Source organism: Anas platyrhynchos, chromosome 30, assembly GCF_047663525.1.
Source record: "Anas platyrhynchos isolate ZD024472 breed Pekin duck chromosome 30, IASCAAS_PekinDuck_T2T, whole genome shotgun sequence".
Taxonomy (NCBI): Eukaryota; Metazoa; Chordata; class Aves; order Anseriformes; family Anatidae; genus Anas; species Anas platyrhynchos.
In genome coordinates this window covers 6289625-6305517 of record NC_092616.1, presented here as the reverse complement: position 1 = coordinate 6305517, position 15893 = coordinate 6289625, and the positions used below count along the sequence as shown (strand labels likewise).

The window sequence follows — 15893 nt, the reverse complement described above, 5'->3', positions numbered from 1 at the left end:
CCTGGGCCGAAACTGTCCCAAAAAAATCGAATTTTCCCAAAATATCCCAAAATGTACCCAAAATATCCCAGTATTTCCAAATGTTCCTAAACTAAACGCCCCAACATAGCCAAAATATCCTGAAATGTCCCCAAATTTTCCCAAATATCCTGGAGTATCCCAAAGTTAAGGACCCTAAATACCCTGAAATGTCCCCAAATAGCCCAAAATGTCAAAAAATACCCCAAAATGTCCCAAAGTGTCTTAAAATATCCCTAAGTGTTGCCAAATGTCACAAAATAACCCAAATTGTCCCCAAATTTCCCCAGATTTCCCCAATTATCCTCAAATAGCCTGAAATGTTCCCAAATCCGTCAAAACGACCCCAAATATTCTGCAAAATCCGAAAAGAAAATGGCCTGAAATGTCCCCAAATGGCCCCAAATATCCCAGAATGACCCAAAATGGTTGGAAATAGACCCAAATGGGCCCGAACATCCCCAAAATATCCCCAAAAGAAATGTCCTAAAGTGTCCCCCAAATATCCCAAAAGACAATGTCCAAAAATATGCCCAAATGGCCCCAAATTTCCCCAAAATAGCCTCAAATTGCCCCAAAATAGCCTAAAATGTCCCCAAATGTCCCTAAAATATCCCAAACTGTCCCCAGATATTCCAAATTGTCCCACAAAATGTCCCAAAATATCCTAAAACATTCCAAATTTCCCCAAAACACCCCAAATTGGCCCAAAATATCCCCAAATTATCCCCCAAAATCTCAAAATATCCTAAATTATCCCCAAATTTCCCCAATTTCCCCCCATTTATCACAGAATCCCTTCCCACCTCCCCCCCAGCTCCTCCCCTTTCCCATTAATCCCTTAAAACCCCCCAAAATCCCACAAATATGCAAATTTATGCAAATTAAGCCACGCCCACCTCCCACTGACCCCGCCCCCCAGCCCCGGGCCCTGCGCAGGGCGGGGCCGCGCGGCGGGAGGGCTCTGCGCATGCGCACGGGTGGGGGCGGGGGGAGGAGGGGAGCGGCGCATGCGCCCTGCGCTGCATGGGCAAAGGGCGGCGTCACGGCGGGGAACTGCGCATGCGCGGCGGGCTCGGGGGAGGGCGGGGGCGGAGCATGCGCAGAGCGGGAGGGCGGGGAACCCGTTGGGCGGGGGAGGGAGTTGGGCGAGCGTTGCGCATGCGCAGCGCGGGCGCGGCGGGCGCTCGGCAGATTCGCCACGCGCTGCGAATTAAAAATAAAATTAAAAATTAAGAGAAAAGGGGGAAAATGTGGGAGAGGGGATAAGAAATGAGGCGAAAATGCGAAGGAAAGGGGAAAAATATTTAAGCAGCGCATTAGGGGCCGAGCGGCAGATTCGCCACGGGGCTATCGGCAGATTCGCCAATTGATATCGGCGGATTTGGCGATATCGCGACTTTGCGGGGGGGTTTATCGCGGTGGGGGGGGGTTAAAAGGGGAGGATGTTGATAACAGAGCGGCTTTGATAACGAAAAAGCTTTTGGGGAGCGATTTGATTCCGTGTCGAAAGTGCGGCGAGGGCTCGCTCTCGCGAGATTCCCCGCGAGCTCCGCGTTGGCCACGCCCCCTCCTCCTCCCCTCCCCGCCCCCTCCCCTCACCGGGTCCCGGCCCCGGCGGCGGCGGCGGCTCCGCTCCCGGCCCCCCCCCCCGGAGACCCCCCCTGGAGACCCCCCCCCCAGGAGCCCCCCCCCCACCTCGGAGCCCCCCCCCCCCCGGAGCCCCCCCCCCGTCGTCGTTGGACCCCGCCCGGCTCCGGCGTCCCGCGGGGGGCGGCAGCGGGCAGGTGAGGGGGGGTTTTGGGGGGATTTTGGGGGGTTTTGGGGGGTTTGGGGGGGTTTGGGGGTGGGGGGGGTGGGGAGGTGAAGGGGGATTGGGGGGGGTGAGGGGGGTGAGGGGGGACAGGGGGGTGTGAGGGGAGAGGGGGGGCTGAGGTAAATTTGGGGGGGTGAGGGGAATTTGGGGGGCTGAAGGGAATTTGGGGGGGCTGAGGTAAATTTTGGGGGTCCCAGGGAAAATTTGGGGTGAGGGGGACAAGGGGGGCTGAGGGGAATTGGGGGGAATTGGGGGGGTTCAGGGGGACAGGGGGGGTTGAGTGGGACGGGGGGTTTGGGGGGGACAGGGGGGTTTGAGGGAAATTTGGGGGGGCTGAGGTAAATTTTGGGGGTCCCGGGGAAAATTTGGGGTGAGGGGGACGGGGGGGGCTGAGGGGAATTGGGGGGGCTGAGGGGGTTGAGGGGGACAGGGGGGTTTGAGGGGAATTTGGGGGGGCTGAGGTAAATTTTGGGGGTCCTGGGGAATATTTGGGGTGAGGGGGACGGGGGAGGCTGAGGAGAATTGGGGGGGTTGAGAGGGACGGGGGGGCTCAGGGGGACGGGGGGGGCTGAGGGAAATATGGGGGGGCTGAGAGGAATTTGGGGGGAGTGAAGTAAATTTTGGGGGTCCTGGGGAAAATTTGGGGTGAGGGGGACAGGGGGGGCTGAGGGGAATTCGAGGGAATTGGGGGGGTTCAGGGGGACAGGGGGGGTTGGGGGGGACGGGGGGGGTTGAGGGAAATTTGGGGGGGCTGAGGTAAATTTTGGGGATCCCGGGGGAAATTTGGGGTGAGGGGGACAGGGGGGTGTGAGGAGAATTGGGGGGGTTGAGAGGGACGGGGGGCGTTTAGGGGAGCAGGGGGGGCTGAGGTAAATTTGGGGGGGTGAGGGGAATGGGGGGGCTGAGGGGAATTTGGGGGGGCTGAGGTAAATTTTGGGGGTCCTGGGGAATATTTGGGGTGAGGGGGACAGGGGGGGTTCAGGAGAATGGGGGGGGGGCTGAGGTGAATTTGGGGGGGTGAGGGGAATGGGGGGGGAGGTAAATTTGGGGGGGGGGTGAGGGAAAAATTGGGGGTCCCAGGGAAAAGTTTCTGGTGAGGGGATGGGGGGGCTGAGAAGAATTGGGGGGGCTGAGGTAAATTTGGGGGTGCTGAGGTAAGTATTTGGGATTTTGGGGAAAAAGAGGGTGTGAGGGGATTGGGGGGGGGCTGAGGTAAATTTGGGGGGGGGTCTGAGGTAGATATTTGGGAATTTGGGGAAAAAGTTGGGGTGAGAGGATTGGGGGGGGTCTGAGGGAAATATTGGGGGCCCAGGGAAAAGTTGGGGTGAAGGGAACGGGGGGCTGAGGTAAATTTGGGGGGACTGAGGTAAATTTTGGGGAATTTGGGGGGAAAAGTTGGTGTGAGGGGATCGTGGGGGGGGCTGAGGGGAATTTGGGTGGAGACTGAGGTAAATATTGGGGGGTTGAGGTAAATTTGGGGGAACTGAGGTAAATATTGGGGGTTTTGGCGGGAAAGTCGGTGTGAGGGGATCGTGGGGGGCGGGCTGAGGGAAATTTTGGGGGTGCTGAGGTAAAAATTGGGGAATTTTGGGAAAAAGTTGGGATGAGGGGACTGGGGGGGGTCTGAGGGAAATATTGGGGGCCTGAGAGGAACGGGGGGGCTGAGGTAAATTTGGAGGGGCTGAGGTAAATATTGGGGAATTTGGGGGGAAAGTGGGTGTGAGGGGTTCCGGGGGGGGGGGGCTGAGGGAAATTTTGGGGTGCTGAGGTAAAAATTGGGGATTTTTGGGGAAAAGCGTGGTGTGCGGGGATTGTGGGGGGGGCTGAGGTAAATATTGGGGGGTTGAGGTAAATTTGGGGGAACTGAAGTAAATATTGGGGGTTTTGGCGGGAAAGTTGGTGTGAGGGGATCAAGGTGGGGGGGCTGAGGGCAATTTTGGGGGTGCTGAGGTAAAAATTGGGGATTTTGGGGAAAAAGTTGGGGTGAGGGGATCGGGGGGGGGGTCTGAGGGAAATATTGAGGGCCTGAGAGGAACGGGGGGGCTGAGGTAAATTTGGGGGGGCTGAGGTAAATTTTTGAGATTTTGGAGGGAAAGTCGGTGTGAGGGGATCCGGGGGGGGGGGGCTGAGGGAAATTTTGGGGGTGCTGAGGTAAAAATTGGGGATTTTGGGGAAAAGTTGGTGTGAGGGGATCTTGGGGGGGAGCTGAGGTAAGTAGTGAAGAACTGAGGTAAATTTGGGGGAGGCTGTGGTAAATTTTGGGGAATTTGGGGAAAAGCGTGGTGTGCGGGGATTGTGGGGGGAGCTGAGGTAAATATTGGGGGGTTGAGGTAAATTTGGGGGAACTGAGGTAAATATTGGGGGTTTTGGCGGGAAAGTCGGTGTGAGGGGATCGTGGGGGGCGGGCTGAGGGAAATTTTTGGGGGTGCTGAGGTAAAAATTGGGGAATTTTGGGAAAAAGTTGGGGTGAGGGGATCGGGGGGGAGGGTCTGAGGTAAATTTGGGGGGGACTGAGGTAAAAATTGGGGATTTTGGGGGGAAAAGTGGGTGTGAGGGGATTGGGGGGGGCTGAGGTAAATTTTTTTGGGGGGCTGGGAGAAATATTGGGGGGACTGAGGTAAATATTGGGGAATTTGGGGGGAAAATTGGTGTGAGCGGATTGGGGGGGGCTGAGGTAAATTTGGGGGGAACTGAGGTAAATATTGGGGATTTTGGGGAAAAATTTGGTGTGAGGTGATTGTGGGGGGTGCTGAGGTAAATTTTGGGGGGGCTGAGATAAGTTTGGGGGACTGAGGTAAATTTTGGGGAATTGGGGGGAAAAGTTGGTGTGAGGGGATCGTGGGGGGGCCGCTGAGGTAAATTTGGGGGGGGCTGAGGTAAATTTTTGAGATTTTGGAGGGAAAGTCGGTGTGAGGGGATCCGGGTGGGGGGGCTGAGGGCAATTTTGGGGGTGCTGAGGTAAATTTTTGAGTTTTTTGGGGGGAAGTGGGTGTGAGGGGATGGGGGGGGGTCTGAGGGAAATATTGAGGGCCTGAGAGGAACGGAGGGACTGAGGTAAATTTTGGGGAATTTGGGGGAAAAGTTGATGTGAGGGGATCGTGGGGGGGTCTGAGGTAAATTTGGGGGGGTTGAGGTAAATTTTTGAGTTTTGTGGGGGGAAGTGGGTGTGAGGGGATTCTGGGGGGGACTGGGAGAAATATTGGGGGGGACTGAGGTAAATATTGGGGAGTTGAAGTAAATTAAGGGGTTTCGGGGAATTTATGGGGTTTGAGGGGGGATCTGTGAGGTTTGGGGGGGTCTTTGGGGTTTGAAGGGGAGTTAGGGGGGGATTTGTGGGGTTTGGGGGGATTTGTGGGGTTTGAGAGTAAAATTTATGTGGTTTAGGGGGGATTTGTGGGTTTTGGGGGTAAAATTTGTGGGCTTATGAGGGGATTTATGGGGTTTGGGGGGGATTTGTGGGGTTTGGGGGGGATTTGTGGGGTTTGAGAGTAAAATTTGTGGGGTTTGGGGGGGATTTGTGGGGCTTGGGGGGTAGATCTATGGGGTTTGGGGGGAATTAATGGGGTTTGGGGGGGATTTATGGGGTTTGAGCGTAATATTTATGGGGTTTGGGTGGGATTTTTGGGGTTTGAGAGTAAAATCTGTGGGATTTGGGGGGGATTTGCGGGTTTTGAGCGTAATGTTTATGGGGTTTGGGTGGGATTTGTGGGGTTTGGGTGGGATTTGTGGGGTTTGAGAGTAAAATTTGTGGGGTTTTGGGGGATTTATGGGGTTTGGGTGGGATTTTTGGGGTTTGAGAGTAAAATCTGTGGGGTTTTGGGGGGGATTTGCGGGTTTTGAGCGTAATATTTATGGGGTTTGGGGGGGATTTTTGGGGTTTGAGTGGAGATCTGTAGGGTTTTGGGGGGATTTGTGGGGTTTGAGGGGGAATTAATGGGGTTTGGGGGGCATTTTGGGGTTTGAGAGTAAAATCTGTGGGGTCTGGGTGGGATTTGTGGGGTTTGAGAGTAAAATCTGTGGGATTTTGGGGAATTTACTGGTTTTGAGCATAATATTTATGGGATTTGTGTGGGAATTTATAGGATTTTGATAGGATTTATGGGGTTTTGAAGGAATTCTTGTGTTTTGTGCTGAATTTACGGGCTCAAGACGACCTGTGGGCTTGAGGGGGGCTTTGTGGGGTTGCGCCCACCCCCCCCGACCCCCATTTTTTAACTTTTTTGTCCCCCCCCCAGTGTCAATGAGGCAGAATGGAGCCGGAGGCGGGGGCTGAGAGCCAGCGGCCCCCCAGCGCGCCCTGGCGCAGCTACAAGCTGCTGGTGGACCCCGCGCTGCGCCGCGCCCCCCAAAAAGTCTACCGCTACGATGGCGTCCACTTCAGCGTCCCGGTGAGTGCCCCCCCCGGTAATTAACGCCCCACGCTAATTAGGCGGACCCCCCCCTCGCTAACGAGACCTTCCGCGTGTTGATAGGACTTAGGGTTAATGAGGGGCGGCACCGCAAATGGGGCGCCCCCCCCATTAATGTTAAGGGAGTTGTGGGCTTTTTGGGGGGGTTTTGGGGTGTTTAAGGGGGTTGTAAATGAAATTTTGGGGTTTTGAGGGTCCTCACAGTTTGGGGTGCCCCATAACTGTCTAATAAGGACCCTAAAATTATCCTAAAAGTGATCTATAGTCTGGGAAACCCCATAATTAAAGGTATTTTGGGGTGTTTAAGGGGTTTGGAAGTTAAAATTTGGGGTTTTGAGGCTCCTCACGGTTTGGGGTGCCCTATAAATATCCAACGGGGACCCCAAAATCATCCTAAAAGTGCTTTAACATCTAGGAAAACCTATAATTGAAGGTATTTTGGGGTGTTTGTGGGGGGCTTGGGGGGGTTTTGGGGTGTTTAAGGGGGTTGTAAATGAAATTTTGGGGTTTTGAGGGTCCTCACGGTTTGGGGTGCCCCATAAATGTCTAATAAGGACCCTAAAATTATCCTAAAAGTGATCTATAGTTTGGGAAACCCCATAATTAAAGGTATTTTGGGGTGTTTAAGGGGTTTGGAAGTTAAAATTTGGGGTTTTCAAGCTTGTCAGAATTTGGGGTGCCTCATAAATGTCTAATAGAAACCCTAAAATTATCCTAAAAGTGATCTATAGTCTGGGAAACCCCATAATTGAAGGTATTTTGGGGTGTTTGTGGGGGGTTTTGTTTTTTTTTTGGGGTGGTTAAGGGGTTTGGAAGTTAAAATTTGGGGTTTTGAGGTTCGTCAGAATTTGGGGTGCCCCATAAATGTCTAATAGGGACCCCAAAATCATCCTAAAATTACTTTAACATCTAGGAAAACCCATAATTAAATGTATTTTGGGGTGTTTAAGGGGGTTTGGAAGTTAAAATTTGGGGTTTTCAAGCTTGTCAGAATTTGGGGTGTCCCATAGATGCATGGTAGGGACCCCAAAAAGACCCTAAAATAATCCTAAAAGTGATCTATAGTCTGGGAAACCCCATAATTGAAGGTATTTTGGGGTGGTTAAGGGGGTTGTAAATGAAATTTTGGGGTTTTGAGGGTTCTAACAATTTGGGGTGCCCTATAAATATCCAATGGGGACCCCAAAATTATCCTAAAAGTGCTTTATAGTCCAGGAAACCCAATAATTGAAGATATTTTGGGGTGTTTGTGGGGTTTGTAAATGAATATTTGGGGTTTTGAGGCTCCTCGTATTTTGGGGTGCCCCATAAATGCCCAGCAGGGACCCCAAAACCATCCTATAGGTGCTCAATTATATGGGAAACCCTATAAATTGGGCAATCGGGATATTTTGGGGGCATTTATGGGGTCGTACGTCAACATTATGGGGCGGACGAACCCCCTAAGATAATTTTGGGGTGGTTTTGGGGTTTTTGGGGGGTGTTCACCCTGATTTCCCCTATAGGATTCCGGGTACCGCCCCGAGGGCGACGTGCGGGACCCGCGGCCCCGCCGCATCTGGGCCAAGCACCGCGACCTCTCCTTGCCCGTCCCCAAATTTAAGGTGAGTTTGGGGGTTTTTGGGGTTTCGGCGGGGTTTTGGGATCTCAGCGGGATTTGGGGTTTCGTCGGAATCCTGGGTATTTCAGCGGGGTTTTGGGATCTCGGTGGGATTTGGGGATTTCAATGAGATTTTGGGATCTCAACGGGGTTTTGGGATTTCAGTGGGATTTTGGGGTTTTCAATGACATTTTGGGGATCTCGATGGGATTTTGGGATGTCAACGGGATCTTGAAATTTCACCCCAATTTGGGGATCCCAATGGGGGTTTGGGATTTTAATGGGGATTTGGGGATCCCAATGGGGATTTGGGGATTTTAACAGGGATTTTTGGATTTTAGTTGGGATTTGGGGATTTTTAACGGGGGGTTGGGGATTTCAATGGGATTTTGGGATTCCAACAGGTGTTTTGGGATTTTAACGGGGTTTGGGGGATTTTAATTGGGATTTGGGGATTCCAATGGGGATTTGGAGATTTCAACAGGGATTTTATTGTGGATTTGGGGATTTTAATGGGATTTTGGGATTCCAGCGGGGGTTTTGGGATTCCAGTGGGGACTTGGGGATTCCAACAGGGATTTTAATTGGGATTTGGGGATCCCAACAGGATTTGGGGATTCCAATGGGGATTTGGGGATTTTAACAGGGATTTTAATTGGGATTTGGGGATTCCAACAGGGGTTTGGGGATTTTAGTTGGGATTTGATGATTTTAGTAGGCATTTGGGGATCCCAATGGGGATTTGGGGATTTTAATGGGATTTTAATGGGGATTTGGGGATTTTAATGGGATTTCAATGGGAATTTGGGGATTTTAATTGGGATTTGGTGATTTTAACTGGCATTTGGGGATCCCAGTGGGGATTTTAATGGGGATTTGGGGATTTTAATGGGATTTTAATGGGATTTCAATTGGGATTTGGGGGTTTTAATGGGATTTCAATGGGGATTTGAGGATTTTAATGGGATTTTAATTGGGATTTGGGGATTTTAATTGGGATTTGGGGATCCCAATGGGGATTTTAATGGGATTTTAGTGGAGATTTTGGGATTTTAATGGGATTTCAATGGGGATTTGAGGATTTTAATGGGATTTTAATTGGGATTTGGGGATTTTAATTGGGATTTGGGGATCCCAATGGGGATTTTAATGGGATTTTAGTGGAGATTTTGGGATTTTAATGGGATTTCAATGGGGATTTGGGGATTTTAATGGGATTTCAGGATTTTATTGGGATTTCAATGGGGATTTGGGGGTTTTAATGGGATTTTAATGGGCATTTGGGGATTTTAGTGGGATTTTAATGGGGATTTGGGGATTTTAATAGGATTTCAGGATTTTAATGGGATTTTAATGGGAATTTGGGGATATTAATGGGATTTCAATGGGGATTTGGGGATTTCAATGGGATTTTAATTGGGATTTGGGGATTTTAATTGGCATTTGGGGATCCCAGTGGGGATTTTTATTGGGATTTGGCGATTTCAATGGGATTTTAATGGGGATTTTAATGGGATTTTAATGGGATTTCAATGGGGATTCGGGGATTTTATGGGATTTCAATGGGATTTGGGGATTTTAATGGGATTTTAATGGGGATTTGGGGATTTTATTGGGATTTCAATGGGGATTTGGGGATTTTAATGGGATTTTAATGGGGATTTGGGGATTTCAATGGGATTTTAATTGGGATTTGGGGATTTTAATTGGGATTTGGGGATCCCAATGGGGATTTTTATTGGGATTTCGGGATTTCAATGGGATTTTATTGGGGATTTGGGGATTTTAATGGGATTTCGATGGGGATTTGGGGATTTTAATTGGGGTTTTGGGATTTTGATTGGGATTTTCCAGCTGGACGAATTCTACGTGGGCCAAATCCCGCTGAAGGAGGTGACGTTCGCCCGGCTGAACGACAACGTCCGCGAGGCGTTTTTGGCCGAAATGTGCCGAAAATACGGGGAGGTGGAGGAGGTGGAGATCCTCCTGCACCCCAAAACCCGAAAACACCTCGGCCTCGCCCGCGTCCTCTTCGCCAGCACCCGCGGCGCCAAGGAGACCGTCAAGCACCTGCACAACACCCCCGTCATGGGCAACGTCATCCACGTGCAGCTCGACATCAAAGGTCGGCTTCTGCGGCTCGTTTTTGGGGCAAAAAACGACGTTTTTGGGGTTTCAAGAGGGGAGAAAGCAAAAAAATGGATTTTTGGGGCTTCGCGCAACCAAAATCCTCTGAATTTCCACAGTAGGGCAGTAGAGGATGAAGTTTTCCAAGCTCATCATCAACAGGCTAAATGCTATTTTTGTAGTGTTTTGTGACCCAAAAATCCCCAAAATATCATTTTTTAGGGTTTTGTGCCTCTAAAATCCACAAAAATTCATTTTTGGGGTTTCGCGCAACCAAAATCCTATAAATTGACACTGTATGACAGCAGAAAATGAAGCGTTCCGAGCTCACCATCAACAGGCCAAATGCTATTTTTGTATTGTTTTGTGACCCAAAAATCCCCAAAATATAATTTTTTAGGGTTTTGTGCCTCTAAAATCCCCAAAAATTCATTTTTTGGGTTTCGCGCAACCAAAATCCTGTGAATTTTTGCAGTAAGGCAGCAGAAAATGAAGCGTTCTGAGCTCATCGTCAGTGGGCCAAATGCTCCTTTTTTAGGGTTTTACGACCCTAAAATCCCAAATTCTCTTTTTTTAGGGTTTGGTGACCCTAAAAACCCCAAAGATCATTTTTTGGGGTTTCACGCAACCAAAATCCTATGAATTTTCACAGTAGGGCAACAGAAAATGAAGGATTTTGAGCTCATCATCAACGGGACAAAGGCTACTTTTGTAGTGTTTTGTGACCCAAAAATCCCCAAAATATCATTTTTTAGGGTTTTGTGCTTCTAAAATCCCCAAAGATCGTTTTTTGGGGTTTCGCGCAACCAAAATCCTGTAAATTTACACTGTATGGCACCAGAAAATGAAGTATTTTGAGCTCGTCATCAAGGGGTCAAATGCTCCTTTTATAGGGTTTTACGATCCTAAAATCCCAAATTCTCCTTTTTTAGGGTTTGGTGATCCTAAAAACCCAAAGATTGTTTTTTGGGGTTTCGCGACACCAAAATCCTGTGAATTTTCGCAGTAGGGCAGCAGAAAATGAAGTATTTTGAGCTCATCGTCAATGGAGCCAGATGCTCCTTTTTTAGGGTTTTCCAAGCCTAGAATCCCAAATTCTCCTTTTTTAGGGTTTGGCCACCCTAAAAACCCCAAAGATTGTTTTTTGGGGTTTTGCACAACCAAAATCCTGCGAATTTTCACAGCAGGGAAGCAGAAAATGAAGTATTTTGAGCTAATCAATGGGCCAAACGCTCCTTTTTTAGGGTTTTGCGACCCTAAAATCCCCAAATGCTCGTTTTTTAGGGTTTTTGTTCCCGTAAGCTCCCAAATGTTCCTTTTTTCAGGTTTTTGACCCCAAAACCCTACAATTCCCTTATAGGGCAGCAGCGGATAAAGTACTACGAGCTCATCGTTAACAGGGCTAAATGCTCCTTTTTTAGGGTTTTCTGACCCTAAACTCCTAAATGCTCATTTTTTTTAGGGTTTTTGTGCCCTTAACATCCGAAATGTTCTTTTTTTCGGGTTTTTAACCCCAAAACCCTATAATTCCCTTATAGGGCAGCAGCGGATGAAGTACTACGAGCTCATCATTAACGGCACCTATTGCTCCTTTTTTAGGGTTTTCTGACCCTAAACTCCTAAATGCTCATTTTTTTTAGGGTTTTTGTGCCCTTAACATCCGAAATGTTCTTTTTTTAGGATTTTTAACCCCAAAACCCTACAATTCCCTTATAGGGCAGCAGCGGATGAAGTACTACGAGCTGATTGTCAACGGGTCCTATTGCTCCTTTTTTAGGGTTTTCTGAGCCTAAATGCTCATTTTTTTAGGGTTTTTGTTCCCGTAAGCTCCCAAATGTTCCTTTTTTGGGGTTTTTAACCCCAAAACCCTACAATTCCCTTATAGGGCAGCAGCAGATGAAGTACTACGACCTCATTGTTAACAGGGCTAAATGTTCTTTTTTTAGAGTTTTCTGAGCCTAAATGCTCATTTTTTTAGCGTTTTTGTTCCCGTAAGCTCCCAAATGCTCCTTTTTGGGGGTTTTTAACCCCAAAACCCTATAATTCCCTTATAGGGCAGCAGCGGATGAAGTACTACGAGCTGATTGTCAACGGGGCCTATTGCTCCTTTTTTAGGGTTTTCTGACCCTAAATGCTCATTTTTTTAGGGTTTTTGTTCCGGTAAGTTCCCAAATGTTCCTTTTTTGGGGTTTTTAACCCCAAAACCCTATAATTCCCTTATAGGGCAGCAGCGGATGAAGTACTACGAGCTCATCGTCACCGGGTCCTATTGCTCCTTTTGTAGGATTTTTGCGCTTTTAACATCAGAAATGCTCATTTTCTTAGTGTTTTTGTTCTTGTAAGCTCCCAAATGTTCCTTTTTTAGGGTTTTTAACCCCAAAACCCTATAATTCCCTTATAGGGCAGCAGCGGATGAAGTACTACGAGCTGATTGTCAACGGGTCCTATTGCTCCTTTTTTAGGGTTTTCTGACCCTAAATGCTCATTTTTTTAGGGTTTTTGTTCCCGTAAGCTCCCAAATGCTCCTTTTTTTGGGTTTTTAACCCCAAAACCCTACAATTCCCTTATAGGGCAGCAGCGGATGAAGTACTACAACCTCATCGTTACCGGGTCCTACTGCTCCTTTTGTAGGATTTTTGCGCTTTTAACATCAGAAATGCTCATTTTTTTAGGGTTTTTGTTCCCGTAAGCTCCCAAATGCTCCTTTTTTTGGGTTTTTGACCCCAAAACCCTACAATTCCCTTATAGGGCAGCAGCGGATGAAGTACTACGAGCTCATCGTTAACAGGGCTAAATGCTCCTTTTTTAGGGTTTTCTGACCCTAAATGCTCATTTTTTTAGGGTTTTTGTTCCCGTAAGCTCCCAAATGTTCCTTTTTTCAGGTTTTTGACCCCAAAACCCTACAATTCCCTTATAGGGCAGCAGCGGATGAAGTACTACGAGCTGATTGTCAATGGGTCCTATTGCTCCTTTTATAGGATTTTTGCACTTTTAACATCAGAAATGCTCATTTTTTTAGGGTTTTTGTTCCGGTAAGCTCCCAAATGCTCCTTTTTTCGGGTTTTTAACCCCAAAACCCTCCAATTCCCTTATAGGGCAGCAGCGGATGAAGTACTACGAGCTCATCGTTAACAGGGCTAAATGCTCCTTTTTTAGGGTTTTCTGACCCTAAATGCTCATTTTTTTAGGGTTTTTGTTCCCGTAAGCTCCCAAATGTTCCTTTTTTCAGGTTTTTGACCCCAAAACCCTACAATTCCCTTATAGGGCAGCAGCGGATGAAGTACTACGAGCTGATTGTCAATGGGTCCTATTGCTCCTTTTATAGGATTTTTGCACTTTTAACATCAGAAATGCTCATTTTTTTAGGGTTTTTGTTCCGGTAAGGTCCCAAATGCTCCTTTTTTCGGGTTTTTAACCCCAAAACCCTCCAATTCCCTTATAGGGCAGCAGCGGATGAAGTACTACGAGCTCATCGTTAACAGGGCTAAATGCTCCTTTTTTAGGGTTTTCTGACCCTAAATGCTCATTTTTTTAGGGTTTTTGTTCCCGTAAGCTCCCAAATGTTCCTTTTTTCAGGTTTTTGACCCCAAAACCCTACAATTCCCTTATAGGGCAGCAGCGGATGAAGTACTACGAGCTGATTGTCAATGGGTCCTATTGCTCCTTTTATAGGATTTTTGCACTTTTAACATCAGAAATGCTCATTTTTTTAGGGTTTTTGTTCCGGTAAGCTCCCAAATGCTCCTTTTTTCGGGTTTTTAACCCCAAAACCCTCCAATTCCCTTATAGGGCAGCAGCGGATGAAGTACTACGAGCTCATCGTTAACAGGGCTAAATGCTCCTTTTTTAGGGTTTTCTGACCCTAAATGCTCATTTTTTTAGGGTTTTTGTTCCCGTAAGCTCCCAAATGTTCCTTTTTTCAGGTTTTGACCCCAAAACCCTACAATTCCCTTATAGGGCAGCAGCGGATGAAGTACTACGAGCTGATTGTCAATGGGTCCTATTGCTCCTTTTATAGGATTTTTGCACTTTTAACATCAGAAATGCTCATTTTTTTAGGGTTTTTGTTCCGGTAAGCTCCCAAATGCTCCTTTTTTCGGGTTTTTAACCCCAAAACCCTCCAATTCCCTTATAGGGCAGCAGCGGATGAAGTACTACGAGCTCATCGTTAACAGGGCTAAATGCTCCTTTTTTAGGGTTTTCTGACCCTAAATGCTCATTTTTTTAGGGTTTTTGTTCCCGTAAGCTCCCAAATGTTCCTTTTTTCAGGTTTTTGACCCCAAAACCCTACAATTCCCTTATAGGGCAGCAGCGGATGAAGTACTACGAGCTGATTGTCAATGGGTCCTATTGCTCCTTTTATAGGATTTTTGCACTTTTAACATCAGAAATGCTCATTTTTTTAGGGTTTTGTTCCGGTAAGCTCCCAAATGCTCCTTTTTTCGGGTTTTTAACCCCAAAACCCTCCAATTCCCTTATAGGGCAGCAGCGGATGAAGTACTACGAGCTCATCGTTAACAGGGCTAAATGCTCCTTTTTAGGGTTTTCTGACCCTAAATGCTCATTTTTTTAGGGTTTTTGTTCCCGTAAGCTCCCCAAATGCTCCTTTTTTCGGGTTTTAAACCCCAAAACCCTACAATTCCCTTATAGGGCAGCAGCGGATGAAGTACTACGAGCTGATTGTCACCGGGTCCTATTGCTCCTTTTATAGGATTTTTGCGCTTTTAACATCAGAAATGCTCATTTTTTTAGGGTTTTTGTTCCCGTAAGCTCCCAAATGTTCCTTTTTTCAGGTTTTTGACCCCAAAACCCTACAATTCCCCTATAGGGCAGCAGCAGATAAAGTACTACGAGCTCATCATTAACAGGGCTAAATGCTCCTTTTTTAGGGTTTTCTGACCCTAAACTCCTAAATGCTCATTTTTTTTTAGGGTTTTTGTGCCCTTAACATCCGAAATGTTCTTTTTTTAGGATTTTTAACCCCAAAACCCTACAATTCCCTTATAGGGCAGCAGCGGATGAAGTACTACGAGCTGATTGTCAACGGGTCCTATTGCTCCTTTTTTAGGGTTTTCTGACCCCAAATGCTCATTTTTTTAGGGTTTTTGTTCCCGTAAGCTCCCAAATGCTCCTTTTTTCGGGTTTTTAACCCCAAAACCCTCCAATTCCCTTATAGGGCAGCAGCGGATGAAGTACTACGAGCTGATTGTCAATGGGTCCTATTGCTCCTTTTTTTAGGGTTTTCTGACCCTAAATGCTCATTTTTTTAGGGTTTTTGTTCCGGTAAGCTCCCAAATGTTCTTTTTTCGGGTTTTTAACCCCAAAACCCTCCAATTCCCTTATAGGGCAGCAGGGATGAAGTACTACGAGCTGATTGTCAATGGGTCCTACACGCCCCAAACCGTCCCCCACCGGGGGCAAGGCGACGGAGACAGGGGGACAAGGCGGAGGCGGTAAGGGGGGGCCCCCCCCAAACTTTTGGGATTTGGGGTCTTTTGGGGTCCCGTGCCCCCCCATAATTATAGGGTCCGGGTTGGGGCCCCCACCCGTCTCTGCCCCCGGGGGATTTTGGGCCCCCAAAACGCCCCCATTTCTCCCCCCATCCTATTTTAACCCCCCGGGAGACTTTGGACCCCCGATCCCTTTTGGGCCCCCCCAATCCCCTTTATACCCCCCAAACACCCCCATTTGCCCCCCGGGTGGCATTTGGGCCCCATAACTCCCCCATTCATCCCCGGGGGATCATGCCCCCCCAACACCCCCATTTGCCCCCTGGGGGGTATTGCCCCCCCAACTCCCTCATTTGCTCCCCGGGGGGTATTAACCCCCCCCCCCCAACACCCCCATTTACCCCCCGGGGGGTATTTACCCCCCCAACATCCCCTTTTGCCCCCTGGGGGCCATTTTTTGCCCCCCAACACCC

The 15893-nt window shown here is 48.3% G+C and overlaps 1 protein-coding gene across 1 annotated transcript in view; it reads left to right on the top strand.

Moving 5' to 3' along the window:
- Nucleotides 1–1668: 1668 nt before the first annotated feature.
- LOC139999866 (histone-lysine N-methyltransferase SETD1A-like) overlaps nt 1669–15893 on the top strand; it is a 37448-nt gene continuing 23223 nt past the window's right edge. The window contains exons 1-6 of the mRNA XM_072029494.1: nt 1669–1805; nt 6070–6222; nt 7749–7847; nt 9698–9968; nt 12025–12070; nt 15361–15423. Of these exons, the coding sequence (XP_071885595.1) occupies nt 6085–6222; nt 7749–7847; nt 9698–9968; nt 12025–12070; nt 15361–15423 (617 nt within the window). The 5' untranslated portion in view covers nt 1669–1805; nt 6070–6084. The remainder of the gene's footprint in view (nt 1806–6069; nt 6223–7748; nt 7848–9697; nt 9969–12024; nt 12071–15360; nt 15424–15893) is intronic.